General features: G+C 43.9%; 1 protein-coding gene across 1 annotated transcript in view; it reads right to left on the bottom strand.

Moving 5' to 3' along the window:
• The window catches only part of LOC123024426 (pericentrin-like), a 72,617-nt gene that overhangs the window by 6,072 nt on the left and 51,447 nt on the right, over positions 1–15,098 (bottom strand). Inside the window, exon 10 of the mRNA XM_044432141.1 lies at positions 9,301–9,978. Coding sequence (XP_044288076.1) covers positions 9,301–9,978 — 678 coding nt within the window. The remainder of the gene's footprint in view (positions 1–9,300; positions 9,979–15,098) is intronic.

Raw genomic sequence — 15,098 nt, 5'->3', positions numbered from 1 at the left:
CCCAAGCCGTTTAGGGCTTGGGTCCTGGTTACCTGAAGGAGCGCTTACGTCCATATATGCCCGCCCGCCCCCTGAGATCTGCGGGAGAGGCCCTTCTCCGGGAACCCTCCGTGAAGGAAATTAGGAGGGTAGGTACTCGGAGGAGGGCTTTCTCAGCGGTGGCGCCCAATCTATGGAATGCACTCCCCAGAGTGGTCTGCCTGGCGCCGTTATTTGTTTTTCAGCGCCTGGTGAAGACCTTTTTATTCAAACGTCATTTTAATTGCTAATATTATTTGCTTAATTCTTTGGCCAGGGTGACTTATTTTATAATGTTAATGTGTTTTATATTTTTAGTGTTTTATATTTTAACTGATGTTTTGTAAGCCGCCCTGAGGCTTCAGTGAATGAGGCAGCATAGAAATTTTTAAATAAATAAATAAATAAATACTGTCTGGAAGGTAGCCAACTTGATTTTTCTCCACCATCCTCTGTTTCTCACTTCTGTTTCATTGCCTTATTTCTAGCAGGTGTCTTATGGACTTTTCACACGAGAAGGCAGTATCTAGGACTATAGGAAGTAAACCAAAAAGTGGGGCATATTCGTTGGTTAGGGTGTACTGACAGTATACAGCTATCGTGAGGGCACAGCACTGAAAGTACAAAGAGGTGATACCATGGGGAATACCAATGTCCTGTTCTCCTGTTGGCACAGGTAAGAGGCATCCAACTGCAAGATGTGTTATTGTTGAGCAATACCCTTGAAAGTGGCTAGGTGGCTGCCCTCATGAAATGTGAGCATGCACATACATGCGTGCATGCTAGAACACAGTTCTCCAGGAGGCCAACTCAACCAAGGTGAAAGTGTCTGTTTTGTAGTGTCCTATGAAAGTGCTTGCTGAGGCCTTTGTGACAGACTTCCAATATGGATGGCCTGATGTTACATATGTGATGGTTGCTTTAGTAGAATGAGCTGAGAAGTGCAGAGATGAGGCTAGGTGTTGCGATTTATAGGTGAGACAAAGGGATATCAAAGTGGAATTGGGCACTTTCCCACCATGGATGTGATATGGAAGGACACAAATAGGTAATTTATCATCTGAATGGTTCAAGAAAGCTCTTCTAACAACAAGCTTATGTCATGTGTCCTCTAGGACTTTGCAAAAGTACAAAAGAATCAGATCCTTGAATCTATTAAAAATACTTAAACTTCAGATTGAATTTAAGGTTTGTTGTGAAGATTCTTCTGTCTTTATAGAAAGGGCAGAGATGTTTTCTGATGGGCAAAACAAAAACGACAGGTACAAATTGAAAAATAGGAATAAATGCTAAAGAGTACACAGTACGTTTTACTCAACTATGGAACTCTAATCCACACACTGGTTAGATCCCAGACTTTTGGCAAAGAAGAAGGTAGTGATCTTACTCCATAGCCATGGATAAAGAAAAGGTCAGTTTTGGAGAGGAGGTCTGTTTGTACCGGTCAGCTATCTGATATTCACCTTTTATTTTCCAATTCCTTGTTATTATTAATCTTACTGCTGTTAAAAAGTTTATCATCAGTTCTTTAGAATTTGTCCCATCTGTTCTCTAAATAATGACAGGAGCAACTTCAATATTTAAATTCAATATTTTACCAATTTCTTTAAAGATCCTTTCCCAAAACTCATACATTTACACTTCCACCTCATTTGGAACCACTTCCCGGTTGCATCTTCAACAAACATTGGAATACTACTATTCATGTAATTCAATTTAACCAGAGTTAAGTTCCATTTCCAAACCAGTATATAAAAAATCTCTCTAATTCTTATTGATATACATTTTAAATTTCTCTTGCCCCACATGTTATTCCATTCTTCAGCACTAAATTTTTTAAAATTTTATTTCCCAAGACTCTTAAGAGGATCATACCAATCCTCCTCTTCTACTAATAAATTGTAAATTTTACTTATCATTCCTTTCATTCACATATTATCTTGTTCTCCTTTCTGTAAAATTATGTCTTCAAATATAGTATATTCCCTGCATTTACCATTTTTCTTCAACCAATTTTAGTCCAATAATCTAATTGTAGTATAACAATTTACTTTACCCTGTTCCAGTGTTGCTTGTATCATTTCTTTTCATTTTCTCTAGCCAATCTTTCAGCCTAATAACATGTTTACTCTTCAGTGCTTCCTTTTAACTACTCCTCAGATTCACTGGAAAACTTTCTAATTCTGTACTTGGATATAATGGTGAAATCGGTGGGATAAATATATCCCTATATTCCAAATTATTCCAAATTATGACCATATTCTAAAAGAAAAAAAGGTTTCCTATATTCTTATCTTGTTGAAGAAAGATATTTAATAAGGATCCCTCAACATCAAGCATGTCCATAGTCTGGCCCAGGGGCCAATTGCGGCCTGTTTTCAAATTTCGAGCGGCCCGCAGCCTCTTCTCCCCGCCAGCTCAGCCTGTCACTCATCCCTGCCGGCCAGCGTTTTTCCCTCCACTGCACGGCGGTTCCCGCAGCTGTCCCCTGCTGCCTCCTGCTCCTTCAAGGCTGGTGGTTATATTTCACCAGAAGATGGCAGTAGACCTGAGTCAGCACTCTCGCGGTGTGACCCTTGTGACACAAGGCTTGGGTGCCCATTTCTAAAATGGCGACTGTAACTAAAAAAAGGAAAGTTGACAGCGAGGGCCGCTGCTTCCAGGACAAGTAGAAATTGGAGTATTTTTTCACTGAAATACAAAACAACTGTGTCTGCCTAATTTGCCAAGAGACTGTGGCTGTTTTCAAGGAATTCAATATCAAGAGGCACCACCAGACGAAACATGCTAATTAGAACAAGCTAACTGGGAACGAACGCGGTGAAAAATTGAAGGAACTGGAAGCTGCTTTAACGGCACAGCAGTGCTTTTTCACAAGAGCTCTTGAGTCAAATAAAAATGCCACAAAGGCGAGCTATGTGGTGGCAGCGCTGATTCCAAGCACTGCAAACCTTTTAGTGAGGGTGAATTTATTAAAGACTGCGTGATAAAAATGGTGGAGAAAATTTGTCCTGAGAAGAAGCAAGAGTTTGCCAATGTTTGCCTGGCTCGTAACACTGTGGTACAGAGAATTGAAGACGTTTCATCTGATATTAAGAGATAGTTAGAAGCAAAAGGAGTGGAGTTTGACTTTTTTTCGTTAGCCAGCGACGAAAGCAAGGATGCATCTGACACCGCTCAGTCACTGATTTTTTTGAGAGGCGTGGACAATGACATGAACGTGAGTGAAGAGCTATTTGACCTCCAGAGCCTTAAGGACCAAACAAGAGGAACAGATTTGTTTCTGTTTGTTCCACCGTAGATGACATGAAACTACCGTGGAATAAAGTCACTGGGATTATTACGGATGGTGCACCTGCCATGGCTAGCGAGCGAAGTGGATTATCAACCCTAGTCTGTAACAAAGTCAGCGAAGAAGGAGGCAAAGCTATAAAACTCCACTGTATTATTCACCAACAAGTTTTCTGTGCCAACATCTGAAATATGATCACGTTATGAAACTGGTGATGAAGGCTATTAATTATATTCGCTCCAAAGCCCTGTGCCACCGCCAGTTTCAACAGTTTCTACTCTACATCCAGGCTGAATACGGAGATGTTTGTATCACAATGAGGTAAGATGGCTCAGTCGGGGGTCTGCACCGCAGCACTTCTACTCTCTTAGGGAGGAAATCGGACAATTCTTGGCAAAAAAAGGGACAACTGATGCCAGAGCTATCTGATCCTGGTTGGCTGGCTGATTTTGGATTTTTAGTTGACATAACACGACATCTGAACATGCTGAACACGAGCCTTCAGGGGCAAAATGCTGTGGTAAGCCAACTGTATTCACATATGAAAGCCTTTGGGACCAAGCTGCTACTTTTCCAAAGGCACCTGTCACAAACGCAGCCCAATACCATACATTTCTCATCACTGCAGGAAATAATGACCAGTTTTCCACAGAACAATATGAGTGCGCAAATAAGGAGGTATGAAGCAGACATCTCATCTCTGGCTGAGGAGTTACAACAGCGCTTTCGGGATTTTGCAGCTATTGAAAAGGAGATCACACTTTTTTCATCTCCTTTCTCTGTGGACCCTGATGACGCTCCAGACCACCTGCAGCTGGAGCTCATTAAGCTGCAGTGTGACGTCGAGTGTTGCAGTCAGCACCAACAGCTCCCTCTTGTCAACTTTTACCACCAGCAGGATAAAGACAGGTTCCAAGAGATTCGAACATTTGCTAAGAAAATGCTGAGCTTGTTTGGTTCGACATCCTTGTGCAAGAAGACATTCTTGGTTATAAACATTTCCAAGAACCGTGTGCACGAGACTAAGTGACTTTTACCTGCGTGACATCTTGCGCATCAAAACCACTGTTTTTGAGCCAGACCTGGCCTATATAATGCAGTAGAGAGCTCTATCACCCTTCACATTGGTGCAGTTATTTATTTAGTCTTTCATAAAATAGTTCATTTGCATTTAATGTTAATGGTTCAAAGAATGTCAGGCTGAATGGTCGGCCCCCACACATTTTCACCTCACCAAATCTGGCCCTCCTTGCAAAAAGTTTGGACACCCCTGCTCTACATCTTGATATTCTAATTTACCCCATATTATCTTATCTGGCTGTAGTATAATATCTGGTGTATGCTTATTTGACTAGCTATGTCATAAAATTTCACATTGGGAATACCTAAACCCACTGTTTTCTTGAGCACATACCATCTTTTTTTAAAAAAAATTAATCCTTGTTTTTTTATCCCTTTTACAAAATTTATTAATCATATTTTGCCATTCTTTCAAATCTTTCTCTGCTAACTTAACTGATAAGCAAAAAAATAATGCTAGGTAATATTATCATTTTAAATGCTGCTATTCTACCAAACCATGGTAAACCAATCTTTTAAAATTCATTCATCTTCTCTATCACTTCATATTTTAACTTATCAACTTTATTCTCTTTTAAACTTTGCATTTTTTAGTAATTTTTACTTCTAAATGTTTAATATTACTTAACTTCTCACTTTCTTGTAACATCATCCTTTTCCACTTCATTACAATTAAATAACATCATTTCTGATTGATCCCAATTTACTTGTTGCCTCAGCAACTTTCTCCTCTTCTAAGATGGTTATGATTCTTTCAAAGGCTCAAATCCTTTCCCCTTTTTAAAACACACTCAACAAATATATTGATGAAATATCATTGATTTTTCATCATGGACTTGATTTTTCTTTATATGCCCTTTTCTCCCTTCAAGCTCACGTTAATTTATCATTAATAGATGACAAAGTAAGGCAATTCCACAGCATATATCTATATTTAAGCTTACTATTTTACTATGCACTTTAGAAATTTCGTTTCTAAATTTCATTATATATTCACATTCCCACCACATATGAAAATATGTACCCACTTCATGATCGTGGGGCCATGATTCTTATGGTACTAAGTGGAAGGAGGCTGTCCTGAGGCTTGTGCAAAGGATGGGGTAAAAATGTTTTAAATAAATAAAATAAATAAAGGAGGATGTTGAACTCGATCCAGTAGTTCCTTTCCACCATGGATAACTCCAAAATCTGATGTGATCACTTGCCATGTAGGGAGAAATAGAGAAAGATGTTCATCAAATTTGCTAGGGGGCTTTGGGGCCCCCACCAGGAGTGGATAGTCATTGTCTGTCTGTCCCTTCTGGGTGCTTGCAGGCTTGTTTAAAGTGGACCATGGTGTTAGGCCTTCTGCTCTGGGCAGCTCACTAGGACCTGATGGGTGTTTGATATGGAGACCGCAAACAACTTATGTGGCATGGATGTTGGCTGCAGGGGTCCCATCCGCCTTGCTGTTGTCCTGGCCATGTGCTCATCCATGTGCAGGTTGAAGAGGTCCTCCCCATTGAAGGGCAGGTACTCAACTGCAGCCAAGTGTGCCTCCTGATGGCCACAGTGCCTATCATTGCCTTGATGTCACAGTCCACATATGCCTTGCTGCAGTGATCTGCTGCTGAGCCAGTTTGGTGGCCTCCGATTGGAACAGCTCAGCTAGTTCCCTGTAATCACCCGGGAGATGTTTCCACATGACCCTGATTTTGTCCCATAGAAAGAGTTGGTATTGGGCCATGGGTGCCTCATAGTTTAAGACTTGGAGGCTGCATGCAGAGGCAGCATAGACTTACCTTGCCATCCCATCTAGGAGGTTGGCCTCCTGCTTTACTGGCGTCAAGTGCTCTCTCTGGGATTGACCTTGCATGGACTTGATGATGACTGAGTTGGGCCTGCGATGCTGGAAGAAAAATAGGACATCCTTTTCCAGCTCAGTGCATGGTCTTGAGTCTCCTGAAGGTGAAGTACACTGCTGAGGGGACCTTCCACATCTGCCCAATTGTCCCGAGACGTTTAAGTATGAGATGGTATAGAAAGGTTTTAAATAAATAAATAAATAGTCTGCAGCAGCACGGGCAGGAAACGAATGATCAATGCCAAGTCCTCCACATGCAAGATGGCAAGGATTGAATCCATGACTCTATCATGCAGCTGCTCCATCTTGAGCCCAAGGGAGAATGCCACCCAAAGGACTTGTTTGGAAAAACAGCCCACCTGCTCTGAAGGAGATGTGGGGTCCTGTGAGGCAACGTAAGTGGGTGGTTGGGGCCAGCAGTGCTGCTGATTCCAAATATGAGATGCAGTCCTCAGTGTCAGATGATGGAAAGGGCTTAGTTTTGAGAACCTTGGAAGTGGTGGTGTTAGGGATTGCAGTCAGCATGGTACCAGGTCCTCATTGGCAAAAGGAGCACTGTAGTGGAGGTGCAAGGGCTGGAATGATGCCTTGGTACTGGCTGGCTCTGTCTTGAGGTCTGGTATCTTCTTGGTATTTGGTACTGGTCATCCCTGTGGAATGCATGAGAGTCCCCTCAGGATTGGTGTGATGATGGTGACTAGTCAGAGACACAGTCCCATTTAGTCAAAAGGGAACAGGAGTAGTCCTGGAGCCCCTTAATCTTTGATGATGGTATTGTCAGTCTTGGTGAGGCACAGCTGGATCCAATGGTCTTGGTCTCAGTGAGGCATGAATGGATCACCCTGATACCAATGCCTTGGAGAATGGGTGGGCTGGAGACCTGGAAGGGATGTCCCAAAATCTACCTTCAGATACTGATCTTGCTCCGCGTAGATCTGTTCTGGTATCAAGGGTTCTCGCTGTTCTGAGATTTGGTCTGAATGGTCTCCTGGTATCTAGGACTGGTGGGGACTCTCATAGTGCATGTGTTTTTCCTTGGTGGTGTTGGCCAACTTTTTGGCAAGCTTGGCCCTTTCCTGACCATGCAATCTTCCAACAAGTGGCTGGACACTGGTAAGGCAGGCTTGGCTGGAACTCTCCCCAAGGTTGATGAGGACCAAGGCAATATAACTTCAGCCCATACAAGTGACCAATTGTGCCCCATTTACTTTGTGGAGTCGATGGCCTGCAGGGCCTTTCTCCACAGCTTGGACCTCAGTTGGTCTGTCCTGTGTTTCCAGGCCCACTTTGTGAAGGCCTGGCAATGTGGGCAGGCCTTGATATGTCCCTTGCCCAGGCAGAAAAGACAGAGGGGGTGACTGTCCTTGGGGTCACCCATGCTCTCACAAGGGATGGATTTTGTGAAAGTTGTTCAACATTACACCATTGCTGTTAGCTTGCTTGGCAGAGAACCACACTTCACTTTCTGGCAAGGCAGATATAGGCTGCAGGGTAACTTCTCTAACCCAATTCCTGCTACAAGGGGAGTTAGATAGGCCTCTCCCTTGACCCCTTTCCTTTTCATGTATTTCTATATGATCTGACTTCCTATCTTTGCAACACTGATACTCATGCTTCCAGGTTGTGTAACACTAAGATGCTTTTGGTGTGCTGCTGATACTGCACTGCTCTCACTTTCCAGAATTTGGTTGCACTGGCTATTGTCCATATTTGAAGCCTACTCTTTTAAGAACAGCCTAACTAAAGTAAGCCTAAAGTTCTAGTCTTCTCTAAAGTAAGAACACAATGTAAAAAGATTTTAAATATCATTAAACAAGCTTCCCATATAAAATACCTAGGAATACAAATGCAGAGCACTGGACTCTGGTCTGAACAACACAGACAGTCAATTGAATCAGCAAATTGCAGTTAACAGCTTATTTTAATATTCTGAAATTTTCTGAGAGCCAATGTGGTATAATTGTAAACAGTGCAGGACTGAAACTCAGGCAACTTGGGTTCAAGTCCTTGTTTGGCCATGGAGCCAAGCAGGTGACTTTGGGCCAGTCACAGACTGTCAGCCCAACCTATTTCACGGGGTTGTTGTGGGAATAAGACTGCTTTGAGTTTGTTATAAGAAAAAAGCAGGATATAAATCCAATGGACAGATAATTTTATGTTACCCAAAGTGGCCAACATAGATCCTGTGGACATCAAATTTATAAAACAAAGACTAACAAAGATAATGCCCAACTTATCTATGCCATTCCTATTTGAATCATGGGATTTCATTCCCAAATGGAAAGAGTTCAATCTATTTTCCTTACAAAGCTAGTGAGCCTTCCTCCCTGTGCGTGGAATACAGCTGTTACCTAAAAGTAGTTATTTGATCTGCTGAGTGCAAGGTGTCAGGATCTGAGGCAACTTCAGGGCTTTATCTGCTGGCTGAGCACCAGAATAGCAGCCCTGGTAGTTGCAGGATCACTCCCTCAACCTTCTGCAGCTGCCAGGGACCTCATGAGCACCACCCGGAAGCCCTGGGGGAAGAGCTGTATAAGAACTGGCATTTCCCTATAGAAGCTTCCTTGGCAATGAAGGGCTCCTGATTTGCTGCAGTTCTACTTGCTTCCTGGACCTTGCCTGGTTTCCCAGTTGACATAACTTCTTATATCAATGGAAATGTTCCCATATTTTTTAGGACTGCAATGCTAGCTAGAAAAAAATAAAATTACCTTCTTGATTGAAGATACTGAATGGCATTTGTTTTAACTGTGCTTTTATTTTATTAATGATTCTTCTTTCTTTGATCCTAATAAATGAAATGAACAAATGACTGAAGATGAGTAGAGTGCAGTGCTTGTTCCAAAAACTTTAGGAAATCTGAATAATCTAATGTTGAAAATTAAAGTATGCCCCCCTCCCACAAAAAAAAAAAAAAAAAAAGTATCTGTGTTTTTGTAGTGTCATAGAATGGATTTTCAGGATAAAAAATCTGGCCTGTATAAAGATGTAGCATGGTCTATGAAATTTATTAAGCCCTAAATGCAATAAAAATAGGAAAGGAAAAAACCACACATGCCCTTACCTGAGTTTCTTGAGATTTCTGCAGTTCCTTAAGTTTGTCGCAGTCTACTTGCTGTTCATACTTTCTGCCTCTTATCCCTTGTCTTGTCCTGTTCCCCTGATCTCTTAGTGCCTTAAGAATTGGGTGCAATTGCTCCCATTCCTCTTTCATTTGTGTCTCTTTCTTCTTGTGTATATTTAAACCATGGATAATGTCCTGTTTTAAGTTTTGCAGAGTGGCCTGTGAAACCTGTAAGCTGGTATAGTTTTCTTCTTTTTGAGTTTCTTCACAGTACCTTTGCATTCCATCCATTTGTTTCTTAGAATTAAGTTCTTGTTGCTGTGTTCTCTCAATTGCAGCTAAAAGCTCTCTAGCATAGGACCTCTCAATATACAACTGAGCTTGCAGATTCGGCAATACATTTTTATGCTTACAAGACTCACATTCATTCATTTTCATGTTCAGCTGTTCTGTCAAATCATGATCATGACTTAAAGCGCTTAAAAGTTCTAAGCTGTGGTTCTTCTCAGCATCTATATTCTTCTGCAGTTGCAACAGTTTATTTTGATACTGACATAGTAAAGCCTCGCAACGAGATTGTTCGGTTTGAAGATCAATGTTTGCTGACTGTTGATGCTCTAAAGCCACAGACAACTGGTTGTTTTGAATGCACTGTAGTTCCAAGGCAGCTTGCAACTCCTGTAAGAAAAGGAAGACACTGCCATAATCACACCTCAAATGACTGTGAATTTATTAAGAAAGCTGCATGGGAATACTTCAAGGGAACTCAGAATTCATTCCAGAAACAGAGAAACATAGAAGCAGAGCGAGTCAGAAGGGGCCAACCGGACCCTCTAGTCTGACCCCCAGATCCAGCCGGCTCCGCTCATGACATGCCTACCAGGTATATGTCCAGCCTATCCTTAAACACCTTCACCTCCTGTGGAAGCCCATTGCATGCCCTAGGGATCCTGTCAGGAAGTTCTTCCTGGCATCCACCTTGAATCTTGGTTCCCTGAGCTTTGCTCCATGGAAATGTGTCCTGACCTCCACCACAGTGGAAAAAAGCTCATGGCCCACCTCTGCGTGACACCCCCTCACATACCTGTATGTAGCTAACAGGTCCACTCTGAGTCTCCTCATGAGTGAAAAGACCCAGTTCCCTCAGTCTCGCCTCATATGGCTTTCCCTGCAATCTGGCCACCATCCTTGTCGACCTTTGCTGCAGATTCCAACCTGGCTATATCCCTCTTGTACTCAGGGGCCCAGCAGTGAATGCAATACTCCAGCTGCGGGTGCACCAGAGTTGTACAGAGTGGCAGTAATTCCTCTCTCGATCTGGGAGCCATGCTTCTGACTATGCATACTAGGGTGGCATTCACACGGCTGACTCATATTTAGCCTGCAGTCGACCAGTACTCCGAGGACCTTTTCACAAGTGCTGCTCTCCAACCATTTGTCCCCTGACTTATACTAATGACACCCATTCCTATGCCCCAAGTGCAAGAACACATCAAACACCATCCTGCTGTCCCCCGCCCACTTCCATAGTCTGTCCAGATCCTTCTAGGGATGCTGGTGTCTAGGTAGGGTGGCAGCACAATGTCTTGCAGTAGTGGTGGCAGGGACCCTCAACTGGTAAGTGTAGAAGAATCTGTGCCATATGGCCTTTGCGGTGGTGTCTGATTGAGCCCCATGTGGCGTGCAGTATTCCCAACCTTCTGAACCGAGTCCATACAGTCATCCATGGTCTTGTAGAATAAGCCAGCACTGTCAAACTTCATAGCCTCAATTCTTGCCTTAGCTTCACCGGATAGACCTGCAGATCAAAACTATGCAAAGCAGCGAAGACCTATTGCTCCTGCCATATTATGTGGACTACCCTCCACCTGGTGTTGAGCTGTGAGGTTCTCCTGGCCAGGTGAGTAGCCTAATTTTTAATTTCATTTGCTAGGTCCTGAGTCGCCCCTTTAGGGAATGAGGAACATAGGGATGTAATTCTGTCCCAAAGCAGAAGGTGGTACCTGGCCATGGTAGCTTGGTAGTTAGCCATCTTTACAGAGAGGGCGGCAGAGGAATACAAGGGGTGACCAATAGCATCAAGGGACCTGCCTTCTTTGTCCGATGGAGTGGCATGTTCTCTCCTGGAGTGTGATTGGGCAGACTCCACAATAATAGAGTTTGGCCGAGGCTGCTGAAACAAAAACTCGGCATCTTTTTCTTGGACCCAATACATATTTTCAAGCTGGTGAGGTGGAGGAGCTACCAATGCCAAAGATTTCCACTAATGGCAGATTGTATCAAGCAGGGTCGGCAAGAGTGGCATAGTAACTGGGCCCACAGACTCTGCATCAACAGCCTTGAAGACCGGGTCCTTCGCTTTAGTAGGGTCTTGCCTAGGGTTAAGTCCTAGAACAGTGACGGCGAACCTTTTAGAGACCAAGTGCCCAAACTACAACCCAAAACCCACTTATTTAGTGCCAACACTGCAATAAAACCTGAATACTGAGGTTTTAGTTTAGAAAAAACAACTCACAGCCAGTCCAAGATATAAATCCTTGGCAGTGCACAGACCAGTCATGCGAAAGCGCAGACAAGTCACGGCTAATGATTTGCAGCTTGTGATGTCATCCCCTGGCACCACTACTCCTTTCCGAGCATGTGCATGGCCCCTATGTGCGCTGTTATCCAATGTTCGGCTGCTGGCGTGATGCTGGGGCAACTGGGCTCATGTGCCAACAGAAAGGGCTCTGTGTGCCCACTGCGGCATGCGTGGCATAGGTTCACCACTACAGTCCTAGACTATGAGCCATACAGAAGACTTGGGAGGCAAAGAATCCAGCATCCCCTGGTGTCTGAGAGAGATCAAGTGAAGTTGTAGCGATACCTGGTGGCATGTCAGAATGACGATCTGGGGAGGATACCATCAAGATCGAAGTGTATTGTCCCCGTTCTGAGAGATGTTCCGTCCTATCTGTATGTTGGCTGGGTAAGGAGGACAGATCCGAGCATCATATTATCTGGGCAGGGTCTCAAGCGGGCTCTTCCAATGGGATGTGAAAACTAGGACCCAGTAAGGGGTTGTGCTCCGAGCCTGAAGGGCTCCAGTGCGATCCTTGTCTGGAATCGATAGATCCCCATCATTTCACATAGAAATCGGTATCGAAATCCCCTTGGTGTTTTGAGGGAGATCAATGTTAGTTAGTTAGTTAGTTAGTTAGTTAGTTAGTTAGTTAGTTAGTTAGTTATTTAGACAGCTTATATGCCGCCCCCTTTGCATAAGCCTCGGGGCAGCTTACAATCATTAAAATCCTGCATATAAATACCAACACCCCCCCCCCCGCATAGAATAAATAAAATACATAAAATAGGGGAAACAGCCTGGTCAGTTTAAAATCAACAAATAAACCTTAACAATTAAAATAGCATTTAAATAAAAAGGTCTTGGGCTGGTGCCGAAAAACAAATAACGACGGCGTCAGGCGGACTTCTCTAGGGAGCACATTCCATAGGTTGGGCGCCACCGCAGAGAAAGCCCTCCTCTGAGTACTCACCCTCCTAATATCCTTCACGGAGGGTTTATGAGAAGCCTGAGCCAAAGGGGATAGAGAACGATGTCTACCACTTTGTTGCTCAGGTTGGAGAAAAACGCTTGGAGGGAGAGCCCTGTTTCTTCACTGAGGGATGGCCTGTTTTCGAGAGCTGAACGGGGGATGATTCTCGACTTTCCCCCTCTGACACTGAAGTGCTTCTTGGAGGTTGAGAAGAGTCTTGCGACTGTCTCGGTCTGTTTTGGTCTTGCGACGGCACTGCATCTCCAGAATACGGGAGGCCACTTGGAAGTGAAGACTCTGTTGTTTGGGTGTTCTTAGCCCTCCCCTTCTCTTTACTAGGGGTGAGTGATTTTGATGATTCTGCCTTCTTTTCTGCTTCGCCACCTCAGGCATCTTTGCTGGTGGAGGAGCTAGTGACTTCTTTACTGAGGGAGCAGAAGCCCCAGAGGAGGATGGTTGTGGGTATCCGCGTGCAAGGCACGGCTCCAACACTCAGCTTTTAAGCCCCCAGGACCCAGGGTCTTGTTACACCACTATGAGCAAGAAAACGAGAGATAGTCCTTCCCTATGCTAACACTACAAGCTACAAGGTGAGCAGGGTGCCACCGATCTCTTTGTAGCAGCAGAGTGGCAGAACAAGCAGAGTAGCAGGCAAGGAGGACCACTACTATTCTTCTAGTCATTAATTCCTCCGACTCATCAGCTGACCTGTGAAGGCCCATCTCCCAGTTTCTTCGTGCCCACTTCAGTGGCCCCAATTGCTGGTCATAGACTATTCACTAAGCCATACCACTCTGTTATCTCCAGTGCCCTTGAATCAACAGCTCTGATAACCAAATTACTCTCTAGTCCTTGAAAACCCTGGTACCCTTGGCGTCTCCTCAGCTTTGAGCTCCCTGTTCTTTTGATCCTAACCAGATCTGGAGATGTAACTCTGTACACGACATCAAGATAGCATGGGATGGATCATTGGCTAGGTGGTGGATATGGTAGTGGCATGGCGGATGGTCACTGGGGAGTGTATACCAGGAGGGAAGACAGGGAGTGCTGAGGCAGCCAATCAGCACCCTGTCTGCCAGCAACTCAGCCTTTGCTAGGTGAAGAGGGTAGTAGAAAATGGCAGCTGGAGCAGCTATGGCTGCTCTTGGCTGCTGAACTCGCTCTCCAAAATGGGAAAACCATAGAAAAATACTGTAACCAGCTTCATACATAACGACAAACAATGCTGAAATGTGGAAACCTTAGAACAAACTGTTGGTTCTCCGTGGTGATTCACAGTAACTAAATGTGCTGTTTCACCATGCTTCCAGTATTCACACATAACGTCAAGCCATTCCTGCCCTGGCTTGTCATCATGTCAATACAGCCATTGTTACGGTGAGTGACTGTCTGAAGAGGAAGGCCTCCTGTACCCATGGGAGCTCTCCACACAATTAGGAACCTGGCCAAATCAGTGTCCCTAAACCACATGGAAAGCCCTCACAGATACATAGTTCCTTTTCACAAAGTTCCTTTTCACAGTTGCCCTCGACACATACAATGCAACAAGAGTGAAAATGGAGAGGGTGAGGCTAACATGCTCCCCCACTCCCATGTGTTTGAACAACATGCTTGGAGAACATCTGAATATGGCTCGAATCAACTGTTTTGCACTGAAGGTTCCATTCCCTCCAGACTCATAATTTGACTTCAATTGACTTTATCCAATACACTACCTAAAATTAATCTTCAGCTTTGCTAATGTAAAGATTGTCATCTTTCTCTGTAATGTCGCTCTAAGCTGGCTCAGGAACCTGTGTAATTCCTCCTAGCCAATAGTCAGCTCTGGATTGCAACTGGCCTTCATGTTGTCTGAAATGAGGAACAACCATTGTTGCACTCACCTAGAAAGCACTGTTGCTCACATCCACCTATTACTAATCCATTCAGTCCATCTCTAAGTGGTCAAAGAATTCATGGGCACATTGGATCTGATTGTTGAACTTTGCATTTCTTCTTCCATCCTTCACTTTTTGTGCCACCGAGCCCAGTGGAAGACTAAATAAGGGATGGATAGACTCCATAATGGAAGCCACAGGCATACATTTAGAACAGCCAAGCAGGGATCTCATGGATAGGACATTCTGGAGGGCCTTCATTCATGTGATCTCCCTAAGTTAGAGACAACTTGATGGCACCTCAAAACAGCAAAACCCTGATGCAGAGTCTTGGGGAACTTGAAAGCATGCACACTTTTGTAGAACAAGTATTGCCCAACTAAATTTT

The sequence above is a fragment of the Varanus komodoensis genome, unplaced genomic scaffold (assembly GCF_004798865.1).
Source record: "Varanus komodoensis strain SLA01 unplaced genomic scaffold, ASM479886v1 scaffold23, whole genome shotgun sequence".
NCBI classification, from domain to species: domain Eukaryota; kingdom Metazoa; phylum Chordata; class Lepidosauria; order Squamata; family Varanidae; genus Varanus; species Varanus komodoensis.
This window is presented reverse-complemented; position numbering and strand designations above follow the sequence as displayed.